General features: G+C 39.5%; 1 protein-coding gene across 3 annotated transcripts in view; it reads right to left on the bottom strand.

Annotated features, from left to right (window-relative positions):
- The window catches only part of ITGB8 (integrin subunit beta 8), an 86875-nt gene that overhangs the window by 40595 nt on the left and 27240 nt on the right, over positions 1-19040 (bottom strand). For all 3 annotated transcript variants that reach the window (XM_032766263.2, XM_032766272.2, XM_032766281.2), the window contains exons 3-5: positions 17310-17484; positions 7493-7739; positions 4803-4968 (exon numbers count right to left, since the gene is read on the bottom strand). In XM_032766263.2, the coding sequence (XP_032622154.1) occupies positions 4803-4968; positions 7493-7739; positions 17310-17484 (588 nt within the window). The remainder of the gene's footprint in view (positions 1-4802; positions 4969-7492; positions 7740-17309; positions 17485-19040) is intronic.

The raw sequence follows: 19040 nt of genomic DNA, 5'->3' as shown, positions 1-19040 counted from the left end.
GGGTTTTTATCAGAAGTGGATGGGTAGCGGTCTGTGGCCTGCTTGTTGGCAGGAGGTCAGACTAGATGACTCATGGCTGGTCCCATTCTGACCCTATGAGTCTATGAGTAGAAGTGGGTTGGGGGAGGTGAAGGAGTCAAACGAGAGGGCTGGGTATGTATATAGGGGAGGTACAGGCTCAGGGCGGGGGCCTGGGGGTGTGCGGGGTCAGGCAAGGGCTGGGTGCTGCCCCCCCAGAACCCCCAACCAATCCTTGTCCCTTAACCTATGTCCGAGTTATTGAAGTCTTCAAATTGTGGTTTGAAGACCTCAAGCAGAGAATCCACCAGCAAGTGACCCATGCCCCAAGCTGCAGGGGAAGGCGAAAAACCTCCAGAGCATCAGCCAATCCGCCCTGGAGGAAAATTCCTTCCTGACCCCAGATATGGCGATCAGCTAAACCCTGAGCATGTGGGCAAGGCTCCCCAGCCAGTAGTCAAGAAAGAATTCTCTGCAGTAACTCTGCTCCCATCCCATCCAACATCCCACTGCAGACCACTGAGCAGACTTATCTGCTGATAATCCAAGGACAATGGCACCCCCTCATCCACAGCCTCCCAGCCCATGCACCCCCACATCTCCACCCCCACTCTGAGCACCAAAAAGGAGCTCCTGCACCCCCTCCTCTCACATTTCCACCTGCACCCCTCACATCAAATGGGAGCAGCCCGGGTAAGTGCCCCACACCCAAACATCCTGCCCCAACCCTGAGCCCCCTCTCTCATTCTAGCTCCTGGCCAGACCCTTCACCCCTAGCCCTGTGCTAGTGCAGAGAGAGGAAGAGAACGGGCCAGAACCAGGGAGAAGGTAGGTACCCACTGTGTGTGGGCAGGGACGGGACCCCAGACTGGCAGCGGGCTGAGTGGAACCGGCAGTCAGGATCCCAGCTGGTAGGAGCCAGCGAATGAAACCCCTGAGCAGCAGTGGGCTGAGCAGCTCAGCCCACTGCCGGTCTGGGGTCCCGACCGCCGGCCCCGCACAGTCCGCTGCCAGTCTGGGGTTCTGGCTGCTGGACCCTTGCCAGTCGGGGTCCTGGCTGCAGGCCCTGCTCAGCCCACTGCCAGCCTAGGTGAACAGAACCTTAGACCAGCAGCGGGCTGAGTGGGCCGGTGGCGTAAGATCAACATTTTAATTTGATTTTAAATGAAGTTTCTTAAACATTTTGAAAACCTTGTTTATTTTACAATACAATACTAGTTTAGTTATATAATATATAGACTTATAGCGAGAGACCTCCTAAAAAAACATTAAAATGTATTACCGGCATGCGAAACCTTAAAGTGAATAAATTAAGACTCCGCACACTACTTCTGAAAGGTTGCCGATCCCTGTCCTAAATAATTAAGCTCAACTACACTTGTAAAAATTAAGTGACCAGAGAACACATTGTAATATGGCATCTTTTATTTTTCCTCTCACGATTTTTTCATTCACACTCTAATTTGTAAAACTGGTAATTGGCAATGAGTCTCCTACTCAGAGCAAATTAGAAAGTTCTGCTCTATGAAAAACTAGTTCGTATTAATTAACTTACAGCTCACACTTGCCGTTATGAAATGCACATTGTTCTCATCCATTTCAGTCAACAATTCAATTAACGGGAAGGACTGTCTATACTCATGAATGTTTCCATTCTATTATTTTTGGAAGCATATAACCCCTTTCGAACTTGAATGTCAGAAGTATGGAATCTATCCACTGATCAACATTTAAATGCAAGAAATCCTTTCAGTGCTTCAAAGTAATTTTTGTAGCAGCTGTGAACAGAATATCTATGTTTTGTGTTTATTTTCCCGCTTTACACTATTCAGCTTTTAAATATAAAGAAGCCCACAGTTAATCTGTTTTTGGTGCGGTGTTTTTTGGGTGATTATTCTCTCAACTCATTCCCCTGTCCTAAAAGAAAATGTATAAATGGATAAGAGAGAAGAACCATGAAAAAGAAGCCTGATCCTCTTGACATGAACAGCACCATTGTCCAGAAGTCCTACCTGCTAAGCTCGACAAGCATTGCATTGCTTCAGAAAGCAAAAAGCAAGAGGACTGGATGGACACTCAACTTTGTGTATCATGTAGATCTTTCCTCATTCTTTTCTACTTTGAGGAGTATTAAGATGTTTCTGTAGGCATGTAGTAAGGTGGGTTTTTTTGTTTTTTTAAAGTACAAACTCTTTACAAGACTGAACTGACACTGAAATGCATCTGTATGCTAAAACCATACAAGGCAATGACAATTTAGTACTCAAATATTTTCTAAAATGGAGGATTTTAGAAAGTTCAAACCACATGTGCACGCCTTAGAACAAAGGTAGAGGGAGGATTCTGTATTGCTCAGTGGGATCCTTCTTTGGTTAGCTAAAGAGCAGGTCCGCTCTTTAAAGAGCATAAAACTGTTACATGGGATTTTATCATTGTGTCTCAATGATTTAAAAATATCAGCTGTTCAGTTTATATATTTACAGTTAGTTGTTTCTAAGTGCCAACCCTGAAAATCCAACCCAGGATAGGAGAATCAAGATTGGAATTTTCCATTACCAATAATAAAAGTTTTCAGGCCAAATCTGATCCTTAGTTACATTCATTCAACTCCTTTCTTTAAATTACACCTTTAATAACTTGCGTAAATGCAACTGACTGGAGCTTAGTAAACAATTCTGTTTATGCAGGAGAACTTGCCCCCAGCTCTGTCTCCCATTGTGTTGTTGACTCTGCTGTGCTAACAAGAATAAGACACAGCAAAACTTATTTTTGTCAACGAAATCAGCACTCGTGCATCAGATCACACACACACGGAACAAAACTGTTAAGTAGAAAAGTGCCATTTTTACTAGGGCTGTCAAATGATTAACAAAATGAATCACGATTAATCATACTGTTAAGCAATAATAGAATATCATTTATTTAAATATTTTTGTATGTTTTCTACACTTTCAAATATATTGATTTCAACTACAACACAGAAAAAGTGTACAGTGTTCACTTTATATTTATTTTTATTACAAATATTTGTGCTGCAAAAAACAAAATGAATAGTATTTTTCAACTCACCAAAAACAAGTACTCTAGCACAATCTCTTTATCATGAAAGTTGAACTTACAAATTTAGAATTATGTACAAAAAACAAACACCACCTGCATTCAAAAATAAAACAATGTTAAACTTCAGAGCCTACAAGTCCACTCAGTCCTACTTCTCGTTCAGCCAGTCACTCAGACAACCAAGTCTGTTCACATTTACAGGAGATAATACCACCCACTTCTTGTTTACAATGTCACCTGAAAGCGAGAAAGGCATTCTCACGGCAGTGTTGTAGCCGGCACCACAAGATATTTACGTGCCAGATACGCTAATGATGTCCCTTCATGCTTCAACCACTATTCCAGAGGACATGTGTCCATGTTGATGACAGGTTCTGCTCGATAATGATCCAAAGCAGTGCAGACCAATGCATGTTCACTTTTATCGTCTGAGTCAGATACCATCAGCAGAAGGTTGATTTTCTTTTTTGGTGGTTCGGGGATTGTAGTTTCTGTATCAGAGCACTGCTCTTTTAAGACTTCTGAAAGCATGCTCCACCCCTTGTGCCTCTTAGATTTTGGAAGGCACTTCAGATTCTTAAACCTTGGGTCGAGAGCTGTAGCTATCTTTAGAAATCTCACATTGGAGCCTTCGAGTTTTGTCAAATCTGCAGTGAAAGTGTTCTTAAAATGAACAACATGTGCTGGGTCATCATCCAAGACTGCCAGAATATGAAATACATGACAGAATGTGGGTAAAATAGACAAGGAGGCATACTATTCTCCCCCAAGGAGTTCAGTCAAAATTTAATTAATCTATTATTTTTTTAACGAGTGTCATTATCATGGAAGCATGTTCTCTGCAATGATGGCTGAAGCATAAAGGGGCATACGAATGTTTAGCATCTGGTAAACACAAATACCTGGCAATGCCAGCTACTAAAGTGTCATGTGAATGTCTGTTCTCAATTTCAGGTGACACTGTAAATAAAGAGATGGCAGCATTATCTCCTGTAAATGTAAACAAACTTGCTTGTCTTACATTGTTTTACATTGTTTTGTTTTTGAGTGAAGTTATGTAACAAAATAAATAAATAATCTACATCTGTAAGTTGCATTTTCATGATAAAGGGTACTTGTTTACCTGTTTCACATTATGGTACTTGTCTGAGGTGAACTGAAAAATACTGTTTCTTTTGTTTATCATCTTTACAATGCAAAGATTTGTTATAAAAATAATAATACAAAGTGAGCATTGTACACTTTGTATTCTGTGTTGTATTTGAAATTAATATATTTGAAAATGCAGAAAATCATCTAAATATTTAATAAATTTCAATTTGTATTCTATTGTTTAACAGTGCGATTAAAATGGCAATTAATCGTGATACATTTTAGTAATCATGATTAATTTTTTGAGTTAATCGCATGAATTAACTGCGATTAATCAACAGCCCTAATTTTTCCATAACCTTTTTTCCCCATACAAGAGACACATCAATTGTGAGCACTGAAAGGGATATCCCTAGTCAGTCCTCCTCTATCAAGAGGACATTATCCTTGATGATGGCTTGGAGATTGGAATGGCGCTGTGGGGAAATGTAACGCCTCTGTCTGGCATAAAGTTGACAAGGAGCATGATTACTATATTATAAAGGGCTCAGTATCATTGCGAACAGAAACAATGATAAATACAGATCAGTTGCTGAACTGCCATTCAGCTGTTTGTTCAGAAATCTCCTTACCTGGCATACAGCTGCCTGAAGCATAGCATCAAACCCCCCTTCAGGTGTATCAATATTGCCAGAGATCTTCTGTTTATTCACTGCATTTTTGAACTCTGCTATGTTGTCAGTCAGGGACAGCACATGAATGTAGCCATGAGGTGGCATACAATCTAAATTATAATCACTGTAGGAGAAAACAAAGCAAGCCCAACATATTATATTATTATTTAAAAATAATTTTAATAAAACCCATTCAGTACTGGAGTTACGAAACATGCGAATATCGACATTTTGAAAAATATATATAGAGAGAGAGTTTTTTTATACAAGAATCTTTATTAGACTCACTTGAACTAGAAATATTTCTAGTTCATGTTGAACAAAAATGAGTGCACTTTTTTTCTTCTAGTTATGTGAAAAGTGTACCCAATCCTAATTCATGCAATCATAACAAAAAATAAGCAATGCTGAAGTATCAAATTTAATGTACAGCAAAATATGGCACGAGACAATATAACCTCAAACAGCACGTTATCCCTTGGGAATCCCTAAGAAAAGGAACAATTAGACTTCACATTCAAATTTTGTGTGTCCTGATAAAAAAAAACTACTACATACTAAGGACCAGATCCCGTAACAATTTCACATGACTATGAGCTACAGAATCAAAACCTAAAAAAATCAACTCTAAAGGGCATAAACACATGAATATACCTCACATTGAGATTAACAATAGTTATATAGCCACACGGATGGAAGACTATGTTCTCAAATTCTCAGAGGTTAAACAAGTTTTACCACTTTATGTTAAGGAAGCTTTGAGTAAGAGATAGCTGAGCTAATTCCAGAACCCACAGATTAGGCCCTTTTTCTGTAACACAGTTGAGCACTGACTTCAGTGGGACTGAAGCACATACATAAGTGCTTAAATGATTCAGAGAGACAGTTCCTGATCCAAAGCCCAGGAAATAATTGAAAAGATGCCCATTGATTTAAATGGACTTGGCCCTTACAGTTCAGGCCCTTACAGTAGAGCTAATATGTAGCAACAAGTACAGTAACTCCTCACTTAATGTTGAAGTTATGTTCCTGAAAAATGTGACTTTAAGCGAAACGATGTTAAGGGTTAGGTTCCAGGGAAATTTTTTTTCACCAGACAAAAGACTATGTTATATATATATATATAGAGAGAGAGAGAGAGAGAGAGAGAGAGAGACACACACACACACTATATATATATATATAAGTTTTAAACAATTTAATACTAGTACACAGTGATGACGATTGTGAAGCTTGGTTGAGGAAGAGGAGTCAGAGGGTGGGATATTTCCCAGGGAATGCCTTACTGCTAAATGATGAACTAGCAATTGGCTGAGTCCTCAAGGGTTAACTCTCACACTCTACAAGGCAGCAAGAATGGAGGGAGGGGAGACAGCATCACAGACAGAGACAGAAACACACACCATGTGTGTGAGAGATGCACACTTCCCCTTTAAGTACGCTGACCCTACTCTTAAATACACTGCTTTGTAAATTAGATCAGCTTGCTGAGACCACAGCTGCTGCCAGCAAGCTCCCTCTGTCCTGAGCCCTGTCATGTGTCCCCTCGCTCTATGGAAGATGGGGTAAACAGGGTGCAGGAGAAGGGGGGGAGGGGGACACCCTGACATTAGCCCCCCTCTTTCTTCCCTCCCTCCTGCACAGCAAGCAGGAGTCTCAGGGAGCAGCTCCAAGGCAGAGGGTAGGAACACTATATGGCAGTGAGGAGAGGGACAGCTGAACAGCAAGCAACTGATAGCCTGCTGGGCAGCTGCTGCACAGAGAACTTAGGGGAGTGGGGAGCTGATGGGGGGCTGCTGATCCACCCTGATTCCAAGCCCCCACCAGCTAGCTGCAATGGGCTGCTCAAGCTGCAAGCTGTGGACAAAGCAGGCAGCTGCCAAACGACGTTAGACGGGAGCATTGCACTATAAACAAGCATGTTCCCTAATTGATCAGCAACATAACAACGTTAACTGGAACAACTTTAAGTGAGGAGTTACTGTATATATGATGTAAAAAAGATTAATATTAATTATTCACAATTTGATTTACATATAAATGTATTTGGATGTGTTGTGTGGAGTCTTGCTCTGTAGAGGTTATGGAAAGTGATCCCTCACCTTACATGCATGTTGAATACAAGGAATAAGGTCTGTGACATGCAAAAATAATTGGTCCAATCCTGTACTTCTCACTTGTGGAAAATGGGGGTTTGGCCAAGTAAGAATGGCAGAAGCAAACCCCAAAGGTTCTTATTTTGTTTGTTAAATAGACTGGAGAAATATGTATTACATGGATGAAAGAGAAAATTTCAAAGAAACCATTTTAACACACAAGTTTTGAAAGTACTGTTACTAGGAAATAAACATGCAAAATAATCAATCACAATATCTGACTGTTTTAAACACAAAAGCATATGTAAAATATACAAAACATATGCCTTGAGTGGTTCTGAAATTTTCAAAATAATCACTAAATACTGCGTGAAAGAAGCCTTTTTTTTTTCCGTAAGAAACAGAACACTGCTGGGAAACCAAGCTGATATCAAAGAGAAAGACTCACAGTGAAGCTTTAAAAAAATTATAATGTAGCATAACCTGTTAAGTTATTATTTATACAATTCTTCTCCCTTGGCATTACCCAAATAAACATACATCATTACATACCTGCACTGATTATGGATTCTTTCTGGGTGAATGCTAATGTAGGGTGACACAGTCTTGTCCACATATGATCCAAAGCCAAGTCGAAAATCAAGGGAAATATTTGCCATCTTTTTAGATAAATCAAATCCAACAGAATTTAATTTTTCTATGTTGTTGTGCATAGAAGCTGAGACATCAACTAAATAATAAAGGTCCACCGGATACTTCTCTAGAGGATGGACTTTTAACATAAAGCTTGCTTTACCTCCTGGTTAAAAGGAAACAAACAAGTTTATTGCATATTTTCAAATGTACCTTTTTCACAATACTGCAAATTTACCTTTAATGTTGCAGGCACTATATACATTTGCAGGCAAACAGAAAAAATAAATTAAAGTCAACTAAAGTTTTAAATGTACATCAGAAACAAATCTAAAATAAAGGGCCTGTTTATAAAACTTATTTAGCTGGTTTCCTATATGGTTTATTGTTAAAAATGGGCCTTTTTCTATTATCTTTTAAATTCTTGATTACACAATCCATTTGGCATTATACCAGACAGGAACCATGACTCAAAAACTGAAAGAATTTCAATCACTTCAAGGCTGATAGTTTCTAACTGTACCATTTTATTTGGCTAACAAATGGGTCTGTTATTTCCATGAGGGGTGTGTCTAACTCTATAGGTATTATATATACACATACCCCAAAGAGAATAGGACCTGAAATGCCTAGTTATGTAGGGCTTCAAGTTTTCCATTACATTAGTGCTAAAGAAGTCAATGAGAAATCTTTCAAGGATTAAAGAAAAACTAAATGTGAGTTTAAGAAGAAAAATCCCTCCACTGACCTCAGACAAAAACAAACACAGGTAATCCTTTATCTCAGCATGTCAAATGTCCGTCTGTCCCACAGAGCCACATTACAATCTCTTATGTAACAAAAATCACTAACCTTTAAAAAGATCAGCCTATTGCATTATTATTTGTTGTTTTTGCAATGCCAGCAAAAAACCAGCAACATGAATACACAACTGGGTAGCATTTAATTTTTACATTGTGAGGGTTTATATTATTTTGTTATTTCACAGCACCCAAAAATATGCTAGACGCTTCACAGAACAAATAAGATGGCATGATCCCTACATAAGGATCTCACAGTCTAGTATGGCATGACACAGTGAGGAAATAGCAAACGAATAGCGAGGAACAAGTGCAGGATAGAGGTTACAGCAGAGATTATTGTAGCTGCTCAACAAAAGCTAGTGTGCAACACGCTTGACCACAAGCTATTTAAAAAAAATCATAAAAAATGTGGCTATGCATTTATGCCAGATATTAGTCTATAATGACACTGCTAGACAAGATACTCAGCTAGTTTTAATTGATGAAGTTCCGTTGACTAACAGAGCTATTACAATTGACACTAACTGAGGATCAGCCCCATTGAGTTAAAATGAAAACTGTAAATATATCTATTTTAAAGACAATTTACCTGATGATTTTTTGGGGGGGAGGGTGAAGGGCAGGGAGGGGTATATGTGAACATTTTCCCTCTGAAAATTTCAGCTTTTATCCATGACCAGCTCTTGTATGAATAAAAGAAAATTTCAGTATGCTGAAATTCCATCTATATGCTTCCTACTTACCAATGAAAACATTTTTTTTTTTAAAATGAACCTCACAGTCTTTAATTTGCAATGCAGCTCCCATGATGTAAAATATTTTGTCATAAATAAAGCTTTTATTTTCTTCCACATAAAGCCTGGCTTTTCTGATTACATAAGTGAATCCTAAAAGCCAGGATTAAAAACAAAACAAAAATCCTTCCCCCCCCCACATACACTTTTATTCTGCATAACCTACCATACAAATGCCATACAGTGAGCCAATTCCTTCCACAGTTATACCTATGCAACATCACTGGGTTTAACTAAGGGCAGACTGAGGCCAATCTACTCAATTCTGAGTCTTAGCACCATGGGCAATTTCAGTCGTATGCCTCTCTTGAGCAATAACCAGCAGCTGCTCTAACTCTGTGAAACTTTCTGACATGGACAAATGTTCATTTAGGACTAGGAGGAGATCTCTAAGCTCCTTTTCATTTATAGAAAGCAGATTACTTAAACCAGCTTTTCAGAAGGTTGTGTTGCACATTAGCCCAAAATATTTCAGAGCCCCTAAAAGAATTTAATTACGGCTGCTGGAGGGGCCCAGATTCCGAGACCCCTACTCAGCCTGAATTCCACCTTACTCTACAAGTAGTCCTACTGCACTCAATGGGATTTTTAGAGAAGTATGATTCAAGTGTGAATAAGGGTATCAGAATGTGACCCACCATTTTAATAATTTGAAGGGTGTAAAAGGTGGATGGCTAATATTCACTTGTGCTTCACACTTGTAGTAAGACTTGAAGATGACTCAGATCTTAATTCCCTTACCGCTTTTCTACAGAAGACCCATCTTCCTTGTTAAATGTGGAATTGTCTTTGTGGCGGTGGCTATTCTCCTTCTGTAGACTACAGGGTGTTGAAGGACACATGATCACAAGTATTTGAGTTGGTCAGACAGTGACTTTCCATTCATTCAAGGGCAAGTTTAGGTGTACAGAGGTACCTGGGTAGTTATTCCCTATATCAACTTTAGGCACCTTTGCAAGCAGCTAGTAAATGTGAACAAAAAAACCCCCAAAACATAGGGCCATCAAGCAATTAAAAGAATTTATCGTGATTAATCACGTAATAACAGAACATTTATTTAAATATTTTTGGATGTTTTCTACATTTTCAAATATACTGATTTCAATTACAACAGAATACATAGTGTACAGTGCTCACTTTATATTTATTTTTATTCAAATATTTGCACTGTAAAAAAACAAAAGAAAATATTTTTCAATTCACCTAATACAAGTACTATAGTGCAATCTCTTTACCATGATAGTTGAACTTCCAAATGTAGACTTATGTACCAAAAAAACCCTATTCAAAAATAAAATAAATGTATAACTTTAGAGTCTACAAGTCCAGTCAGTCTTACTTCAGCCAATAACTCAGACAAACAAGTTTGGTTACAATTTGCCGGAGCACATGCTGCCCGCTTCTTGTTTACAATATCACCTGAAAGTGAGAACAGTAGTTTGCACGGCACTGTTGTAGCTGGTGTTGGAAGATGTTTACATGCCAGATGCACTAAAAATTCACATGTCCCTTCCTGATTCAACCACCATTCCAGAGGATATGTGTCCATGTTGATGATGTGTTCTGCTCAATAATGATCCAAAGCAGAATGGACCGACACATGTTCATTTTCATCGTCTGAGTCAGATGCCACTAGCAAAAGGTTGACTTTCTTTTTTGGTGGTTCAGGTTCTGTAGTTTCCACATCTGAGCATTGCTCTTTTAAGACTTCTGAAACCATGCTCCACACCTCGTCCCTCTCAGATTTTGGAAGGCACTTCAGATTCTGAAACCTTGGATCCAGTGCTGTAGCTATTTTTAAAAATCTCACCTTGGTACCTTCTTTGTAGTTTGTCAAATCTGCTGTGAAAGTCTTCTTAAAACGAACAACATGTGATGGGTCATCATCCGAGACTGATATAACATGAAATATATGGCAGAATGCAGTTAAACAGAGCAGGAGACATATAATTCTCCCCTAAAGGAATTTAGTCACAAATTTAATTAATGCATTATGTTTTTAACAAGCATCATCAGAGTGGCAGCATGTTCCCTGGAATGGTGGCAGAAGCATGAAGGAGCATATGAATGTTTAGCATATCTGGGACGTAAATACCTTGCAACACCAGCTACAAAAAAGCCATGGGAACGCCTGTTCCCACTTACAGGTGACATTGTAAATAAGAAGCAGGCAGAAGAGTCTCCTGTAAATGTAAACTTGTTCAGCTAATTGCTAAGACAAACAAGAAATAGGACTGAGTGGACTTTTAGGGACTAAAGTTTTACAATGTTTTGTTTTTGTATGCAGTTATATAACAAAAATAATCTACATTTCTAAATTCAACTTTCATGATAAAGAGATTGCACTACAGTACTTGTATGAGGCGAATTGAAAAATACTATTTCTTTTATCATTTTTATAGTGCAAATATTGGGAATCAAAAATAATATAAAGGGAGCACTGTACACTTTTTATTCTGTGCTGTAATAGAAATCAATGTACTTGAAAATGTAGAAAAACATCCAAAATGTTTATTAAATTTCAATTGATATTTTATTGCATAACCGTGTGATTAATTGCAATTAATTTTGTAATTGTGATTATTTTCTTTTTGAGTTAATCACATGAGTGATTCATTGACAGCCCTACAAAAAAACAAAACCAAACAAATCTACAATCTAGGAATTTTAGCTCATAAATTTATTGTACGGGTTCATAAGTAATACAGATTATGTATTCTCAAAGGAAGATTATTTTTATAGGAGAATCTAAATTTAGATGAAAAAGGAAGAACACAAAACAGAAAAGACCAGAAAAAGAAGTAGCAGCAATTTTAAGGTTGAGTGCCAAATTCTGCAGTTTCTGGTGAGAGTTTCCCTTAGTCAGGGACCACAGAATTTGGCCAACAGGAACTAGCAAATGAAGGGACATATCAGAACATCTAGTTTATCTCCTAGCAGGGCAGGTGTTCCCTATCTACAGTGTTCACTGTCTACTGCTTTGTCCAATCCAGTTTTCCACCATTCCTCTCAAAAGTCTTTTTACAAGCTCAGGGCCACCATCTACATTAGAAAAATAATCCTGTTTGAACATGACTGTGAAACATGGCTGTGGCCCAAATGCATTATAGAAATGTTTCTTCTGGCCTATGTGAAATACTCCCCACCCAATTAGATTACAAACCTGTTAAGGAACAGTGTTTAAACTCAGGTAACACCCTAGGTTAAAATTCCACAGTATAGATATAAAAATTATGGTTTGGTCTATTCAGTAAAGAAGAAATATTATTTTAACAAAGTTGAGTCCCAGCCATATTTCAAAGCAGTGCTTAAACAAGTTTGTTTTAGTATCATAGACAGGACCTAACAGATATCACCATAAGAAAGTCTCTTCCATATATTCAGCCTAAATCTTCTCTTTCTTCATTTCACTACTCCAAGTTATACCCTCATGTTACAGTACTAGAAATTATGAGCTCTGCAAAATAAACAGACATATCACGTCATTCAGATTCTTGTATGAAAACGGGAAAAATAAAATAGGTTTATTGATGCATCCTCTAAGGGCAGCGCAACTTACATTGGACACTCTTCTCTTTGTTCTGACAGAACATGTGCGAGAATATAGCTGTGGGAGATGATTTCATATCACTGCTTCTCCCAAATATGGTCAGTGTTTAACCTGGGTCTATGACAATGAGTTTCTATTATGCACTTTTAAAAATCTACTGTTACACTGGGTTTCATTCTAGTTGCCCTATCTGTAAAGACTTCCTCCCATTTCTTCGCCAGATAAAAGAGGAGTAAATTTTATAAGCATTGTATCTAAAAAAGTCTAACTTTGCAGAGTTTATCCAATATATTTAGAAGGAATAGAATCTCACAGTTTATAACATTTATTTTCTATTTTTCATCTCTGCTCCATGACTCTTGCACTGACAGCCAACATGATCCAACAATACCATTTATTTGGGAAGTACGAATTGCATTGTTTTGCAGTTAAAGTTGTGTTAATTCGGAAATATATGGCTTTTCTTAGAGAAAAGGGGCATATTTTATAACTGTGACAGACCATAAACTGAGAGGTAGGTTCAGTGAGAGAGTGGTGTACCACTTCATTGGGATGCACAGCAGAGGCATATAGTATTATCAATTTTCATTCAATTGTGTTATCTCAGACGTGGTCTGAAACAGTTAAGTAAAATGCTAATTACTGTATTTTTACAGTCACTTGGATTACCTATTAAATATAATACATGTGAAAAAGTCTGCTCATATAAGTGCACATAATCCATTTAATGATTTATGAACCCGAAGTGCACAATAAAGCTGAAGCATACATAATGGCTTGGATTTTCAAAGGGAGCAAATAGAAAAAGGAGCTAATTCCTACTGAAAGTCAATGGGACTTGGAAGCCTAACTCCCTTAGGCCCCTTTGAAAGTCTCAGGTGATGTCCCAAGCTTCGTAACAAGCAACACTCAGGGTATGTCTACACTACGAGATTATTCCGATTTTACATAAACTGGTTTTGTAAAACAGATTGTATAAAGTTGAGTGCACGTGGCAACACTAAGCACATTAATTGCGCGGCGTCCGTCCCGAGGCGCGTCAATTCCGAGGCGTTGCCTGTGGTAGCTGTTCTGTACTATCCCATATGTCCCGGACCCTCGCCTTTGGAATTCTGGGTTGGATCCGTGCTGATGGGGCAAATCATTGTCCGCGGTTGGTTCTGGGTAAATGTCGTCACTTCTCTTCCTCCTAAACGACAGAGACTTTCGCGTCCTTTTTCGGATTGCCCTGGCAGACGCATAGCACGGCACCATGGAGCCCATTCAGCTTTCTTTCACTGTCACTGGTGTTACTGGATGCTGCTAACGAAGGCGTTATGCAGGCTACACAGCAGCATCGTTTGCTTTTGCATGTGCAGAGACGGTTATCAGTCGGCTCATGTACCGTCTGCTGCCCATGAAATTGGCAAATAAGATGAATGGTTATCTGTCATTGCTGACCTGTAACGGTACTGCTGCTTATCATGTGCCCCTGGTGAGAGTCAAAGCCACCAGGGCGCAAGAGGCTGAAAACGTGGGAATCGAACTCCCGAGCCTCAATCCCTCCTTTATGGTTCTCTAAAATAGAGTGCAGTCCCGCCGATGAATGATAGGGGCACGAAGTGTTACTAGAGAACCAGTGTATCAGAGAGCACAGCTGGCTGGCACGTGTCAGATCCCGCGAGAAATGCGAGAGCTAACACTGCCATATCACGGGGGGGTGCCCTGCATGACGACCAACCGTCGCTTCTCTCCTCCCCCAACCTTCCTGGGCTACCGTGGGCAAGTGTCCCCTGCATCATTGCTTTGGGGGTCCCCCAAAAAAAATGGAAGTTAGGTTTAAAAAGAAAAATGCAGGAAAACGAGAACAAGTGACTTGTGAGCGTGCGAGGGAAATAAATGAGGAAGGTAGGGCGCCTCTCAGGGAGGCTGTACAGCCCAGGCAGAACATTAAGCGTCGGCAGAGGGCCAGAACGAGGAGCCCCCGCGCTATGCCCGAACGTACTAGAGTCTATACTCCCTTACAGCAGGCATACTGAATGGGACGCTTGCGATGACTGCGAAAGGCGCGGCGGGTTAGATGGGAAGCGTCACCAGCTCAGCATCTGGAGCATGATGGTATGGTACGGTTTGACCATCATGAATCGACTGAGCTTCCTATTTTACCCAGGACGCGCCACCGCCAGCCTCAACCTGAAGGCCAGCCAGGAGCACTCACGGCTGATGGATGACGGATCAGGTCATCGCATATATGCTGTAGCGTCTGGCAACCGACCAGTGCAGGCGGCGAAGAGAGCGGAACTGCTCTTCAACTGCCGCAGCATCGCGTCCTACCACTCCACATTCGTAGACATAAGGGTGACCAACTCTGAAATAAGTCAAAGAATATTGATTTATTTACTTCCCTTATTCTTCACGCGTGGTGGCGGAGGATAAATTGATGAGCTCCATACCCCGTACAACCACGCTCGAGAAACAATGCGGTTGACGAGCCACAGCCATTGGCAGACTCACCAAGAATCAAACTACTTTGGAGATTGCCTGTGGACGTAGAATAGCTGGAGTCCAACAGTACACCCCTCCACTCCCTCCATAAGGTCCACTTTGATCTTGGCTGCTTTCCCGGTATGCTTGTCGACGAGAGCACTGTGTAGCCTGGAGATTTTTTTTTTCAAATGCTTGGCATTTCGTCTTCTGTAATGGAGCTCTGAAGAACAGAATTTGTCTCCCCATACAGCAATCAGATCCAGTATCTCCCGTACGGTCCATGCTGGAGCTTTTTTTGGATTTGGGACTGCATCGCCACCCGTGCTGATCAGAGCTCCACGCTGGGCAAACAGGAAATATAATTCAAAAGTTTGTGGGGCTTTTCCTGTGGGGCTTTTCCTGTGCTGCACTGTGGGATACCGCCCGGAGGCCAATACCGTTGATTTGCGGCCACAGCAACCCTAATCCGATATGGTAATACCGATTTTAGCGCTACTCCTCTCGTTGGGGAGGAGTACAGAAACTGATTTAAAGAGCCCTTTATATCAATATAAAGCGCTTCATAGTGTGGCCGGGTACAGCGTTAAATCAGTTTAACGCTACTAAAATCGGTTTAAACACGTAGTGTAGACCAGCCCACACTTTAACAAAGTGGCTACTTTTGAATATGCACAGGTGCCAGAAAGGTGAGGAAACATGTCACCTGTGTGAGCTGCATATGAAAATTGTGTAGAAAAAGGAGCAGCTCCCTTTCCTCTAAGGTATCAACATCTCTTTGGTACTATTGTTTTGCTGGTGGGGGTTCAGACATTGCTACCAGGAAAGAATGTAGCAGGGTTGCAACTCTTGCTCTAAAGAGCATGCACCACTTGGAAACTCATGGACTTTCCCACTGATAACTCCACTGGAAATTAATGCTATTCAGACCAGTATTAATCTCTAATACATGACGTCTATCCCCTTGTGAGAACAGGGGTAGAGCAGATGGCTGTGGCACAGGGATGAATTTAAACATGGCCACTGAGCTAGCCAGGAGCTTGGGGCTGAAGGAATAGAAAGATGGCTGGGAGCAGTCTAGAGGGGCAGGCATTCCAAGCTATGCTCCAGGATCCACAAGGTTGGGGTCATCCATACAGAGCCTTCTTGACGGTTCATGATTAGAAGACCTAAAACCACTGCTCCCATCCATGAAGCCACAAGATTCTCCCCTCTCCTTCTGGACGAGGCAATTTCTGGGGTGTCTTGTGGCTTCTAGATAGGTATATTTTGTATTATCTTTTCCCTTTCTGCGTAGTTTTCAACAAATGGGATGACATGGTCATATGCTTTGGCATGGTTTAGATTAAATGTGGGAAAATAACTATATTACAATAATACTACTGAAATTTTAAATTGCATGAGAGTCAGGAAATTCAATGAGGGTTTTTACAACGACCCTATTACTGTACAGTCTTCTATTCTAACACAATATACTCCAGCATTCTCACTTAGCACTTATGTGCATTAAATTTACACTACAGAAAAAAGCAAAAATCTGATTTCAAGATGAGTGTATCCAAAAAACATCCTAAATGTCTTTTTTTGTGTTTAGGCGCATGAACTAATAAGTCAGTTTGTAACAATTTTGTTAGATAGTCAACATTATGGACCAAAGAATGTTTTGGTATTTAGTTTAATGAGGTGGGTTTCATTCTTCCAATTCTGGGATAATTCAAGCAACAGAATTATAACCTGTCTTTTGAGAGTCTCTGGAATTTAACCTGCATATTTCCAAGTGCAAAACTCCATTCCTGACATTAACTTGGTGGATGAGGATGGAAACAGCTAAAAAATAAAAATGAGACAAAACACCACAAAAAGTTTTCACCTTCACCTCCATGTCACTGTTTGTGAAACTCAGTGGCAGCCCTAATCCTGAGTTAATGGGCATAGCTGCCAATAGATATAATTTTTAGCTATACGCATATGAACATTGCAGTTATACTTCTACAAATAGTTTTATAAATGAAAGATAGTTTCATTCTTCTAAATAACAATTACAGCCATTGCCTCACAAACTGGATTGAAATGTCCCTGTATTTAGTTTAGATTTAATACAGTAGCAATGTTTTAGATAACCAAACCTGGACGCAGTTGGATGGAAACCTCTCCTGGTGTTACTTGTGTATTTGCCTTGTGGTCGCTGGGTATTGTTACACGAATGGTGGGATTTTCTATAAATTCTGATTGGCAGCCTTTTTTTATTAAATTAAAAACCAAGTCGCATCGTCCCTTCTGTGTTGCTCCTGCCATGAAATCCTGGTTGAAAAGAGGCAAAAAGCACAAACCATTTTAAGTTAAAAAAAATACAATCTTCAAAGGAAACCAAGTTACCAAATAACAAGTGTTTCAAACAATAGAACATGCTACTATAATTGCAAAGACTGTTGTGCAAGGCCATGGAAGCCACACGTTTTTAATAAGGACAATAACAAGCAAATATTTAAAATAGAAGTTAAATTAAAAATAATTTTAGATTTAAAGGACAAAACTTTTTGAACAGAGAGAGGATTTTGCACTATTAGAACAAGCTGTCTTTGGAAAAAGGATGGTTTGCACTGTCATTATGTCACTGTAAAATCGTTTGTGCTACGTTCACTAAAGCAGTTCCACCAAAGCAGTGTGAGCCACACTTACTATTTTACTTCAAAATATACTGCTCATTTTTCAGAAAAAGTCTACTGGAAATTTTGTTTAAGACAATATTTCCAAAATTAGGACCAATATCTATGGTTAGTTGCTCAACAAGTGGCCAGATTTTCAAGTGTGCTGGAAACTCAGCAGCTCCCACTGATTTTTGAAAAGTCTTTTGTAGGGGGTATGAAGTAGGATGATCAGACAGCAAGTTCGAAATTGGGACAGGAGGTGGGGGGTAATAAGAGCCTATATAAGAAAAAGACCCAAAAATTGGAACTGTCCCTATAAAATCGGGACATCTGGTCACCCTAGTATGAAGGGTTATTTGAGTGTTTGCTGACGAGGAAGCCTACTATGTCTTCCTAGCAATTGCACAACTCTGGATGAGCTGTACTGTGCTAAAAACAGGGGTGAAGTTCTATGACCCATACAATACAGGATGACAGACTATATGATTTAATGGTCCCTTCTGGCCCATTAAAAATCTACAAACTGCAGAGCCCATCTGTTCCTCCTATATAGTGAGGCCAGTAACCTCTTGTTTTGTGGTTGCCTGTGTATGAGGCAGGAAGTGTTTTAAATAGAGCTGTCGATTAATTGCAGTTAACTCATGCAATCAACTCAACAAAATTAATCACGATTAATCACAGTTTTAATTGCACTGTTATAATATAATAATAAATAATAATAATAATAATATATGGAGATATACCTATCTCATAGAACTGGAAGGGACCTTAAAAGGTCATCAAGTCCAGCCTCCTGCCTTCACTAGCAGGACCATGTACTGATTTTGCCCAAGATCCCTAAGTGGACCCCTCAAAGATTGAACTCACAACCCTGGATTTAGCAGGTCAATGCTCAAACCACTGAGCTATCCCCCCGTTAAACAACAGAATACCAATTTAAATGTATTAAATATTTTTGCATATTTTTCTACATTTTCAAATATATTGATTTCAGTTACAATACAGAATACAAAGTGTACAGTGCTCACTTTATTTTTATGAATATTTGCACTATAAAAATAGTATTTTTCAATTTACCTCATACAAGTACTATAATGCAATCTCTTTATCATGAAAGTAGAACTTACAAATTTAGAATTATGTACAAAATATAACTGCATTCAAAAAGAAAACAATGTAAAACTTTAGATCCTGCAAGTATACACAGTC

This window comes from Chelonoidis abingdonii, chromosome 2 (assembly GCF_003597395.2).
Source record: "Chelonoidis abingdonii isolate Lonesome George chromosome 2, CheloAbing_2.0, whole genome shotgun sequence".
NCBI classification, from domain to species: Eukaryota; Metazoa; Chordata; order Testudines; family Testudinidae; genus Chelonoidis; species Chelonoidis abingdonii.
This window is presented reverse-complemented; position numbering and strand designations above follow the sequence as displayed.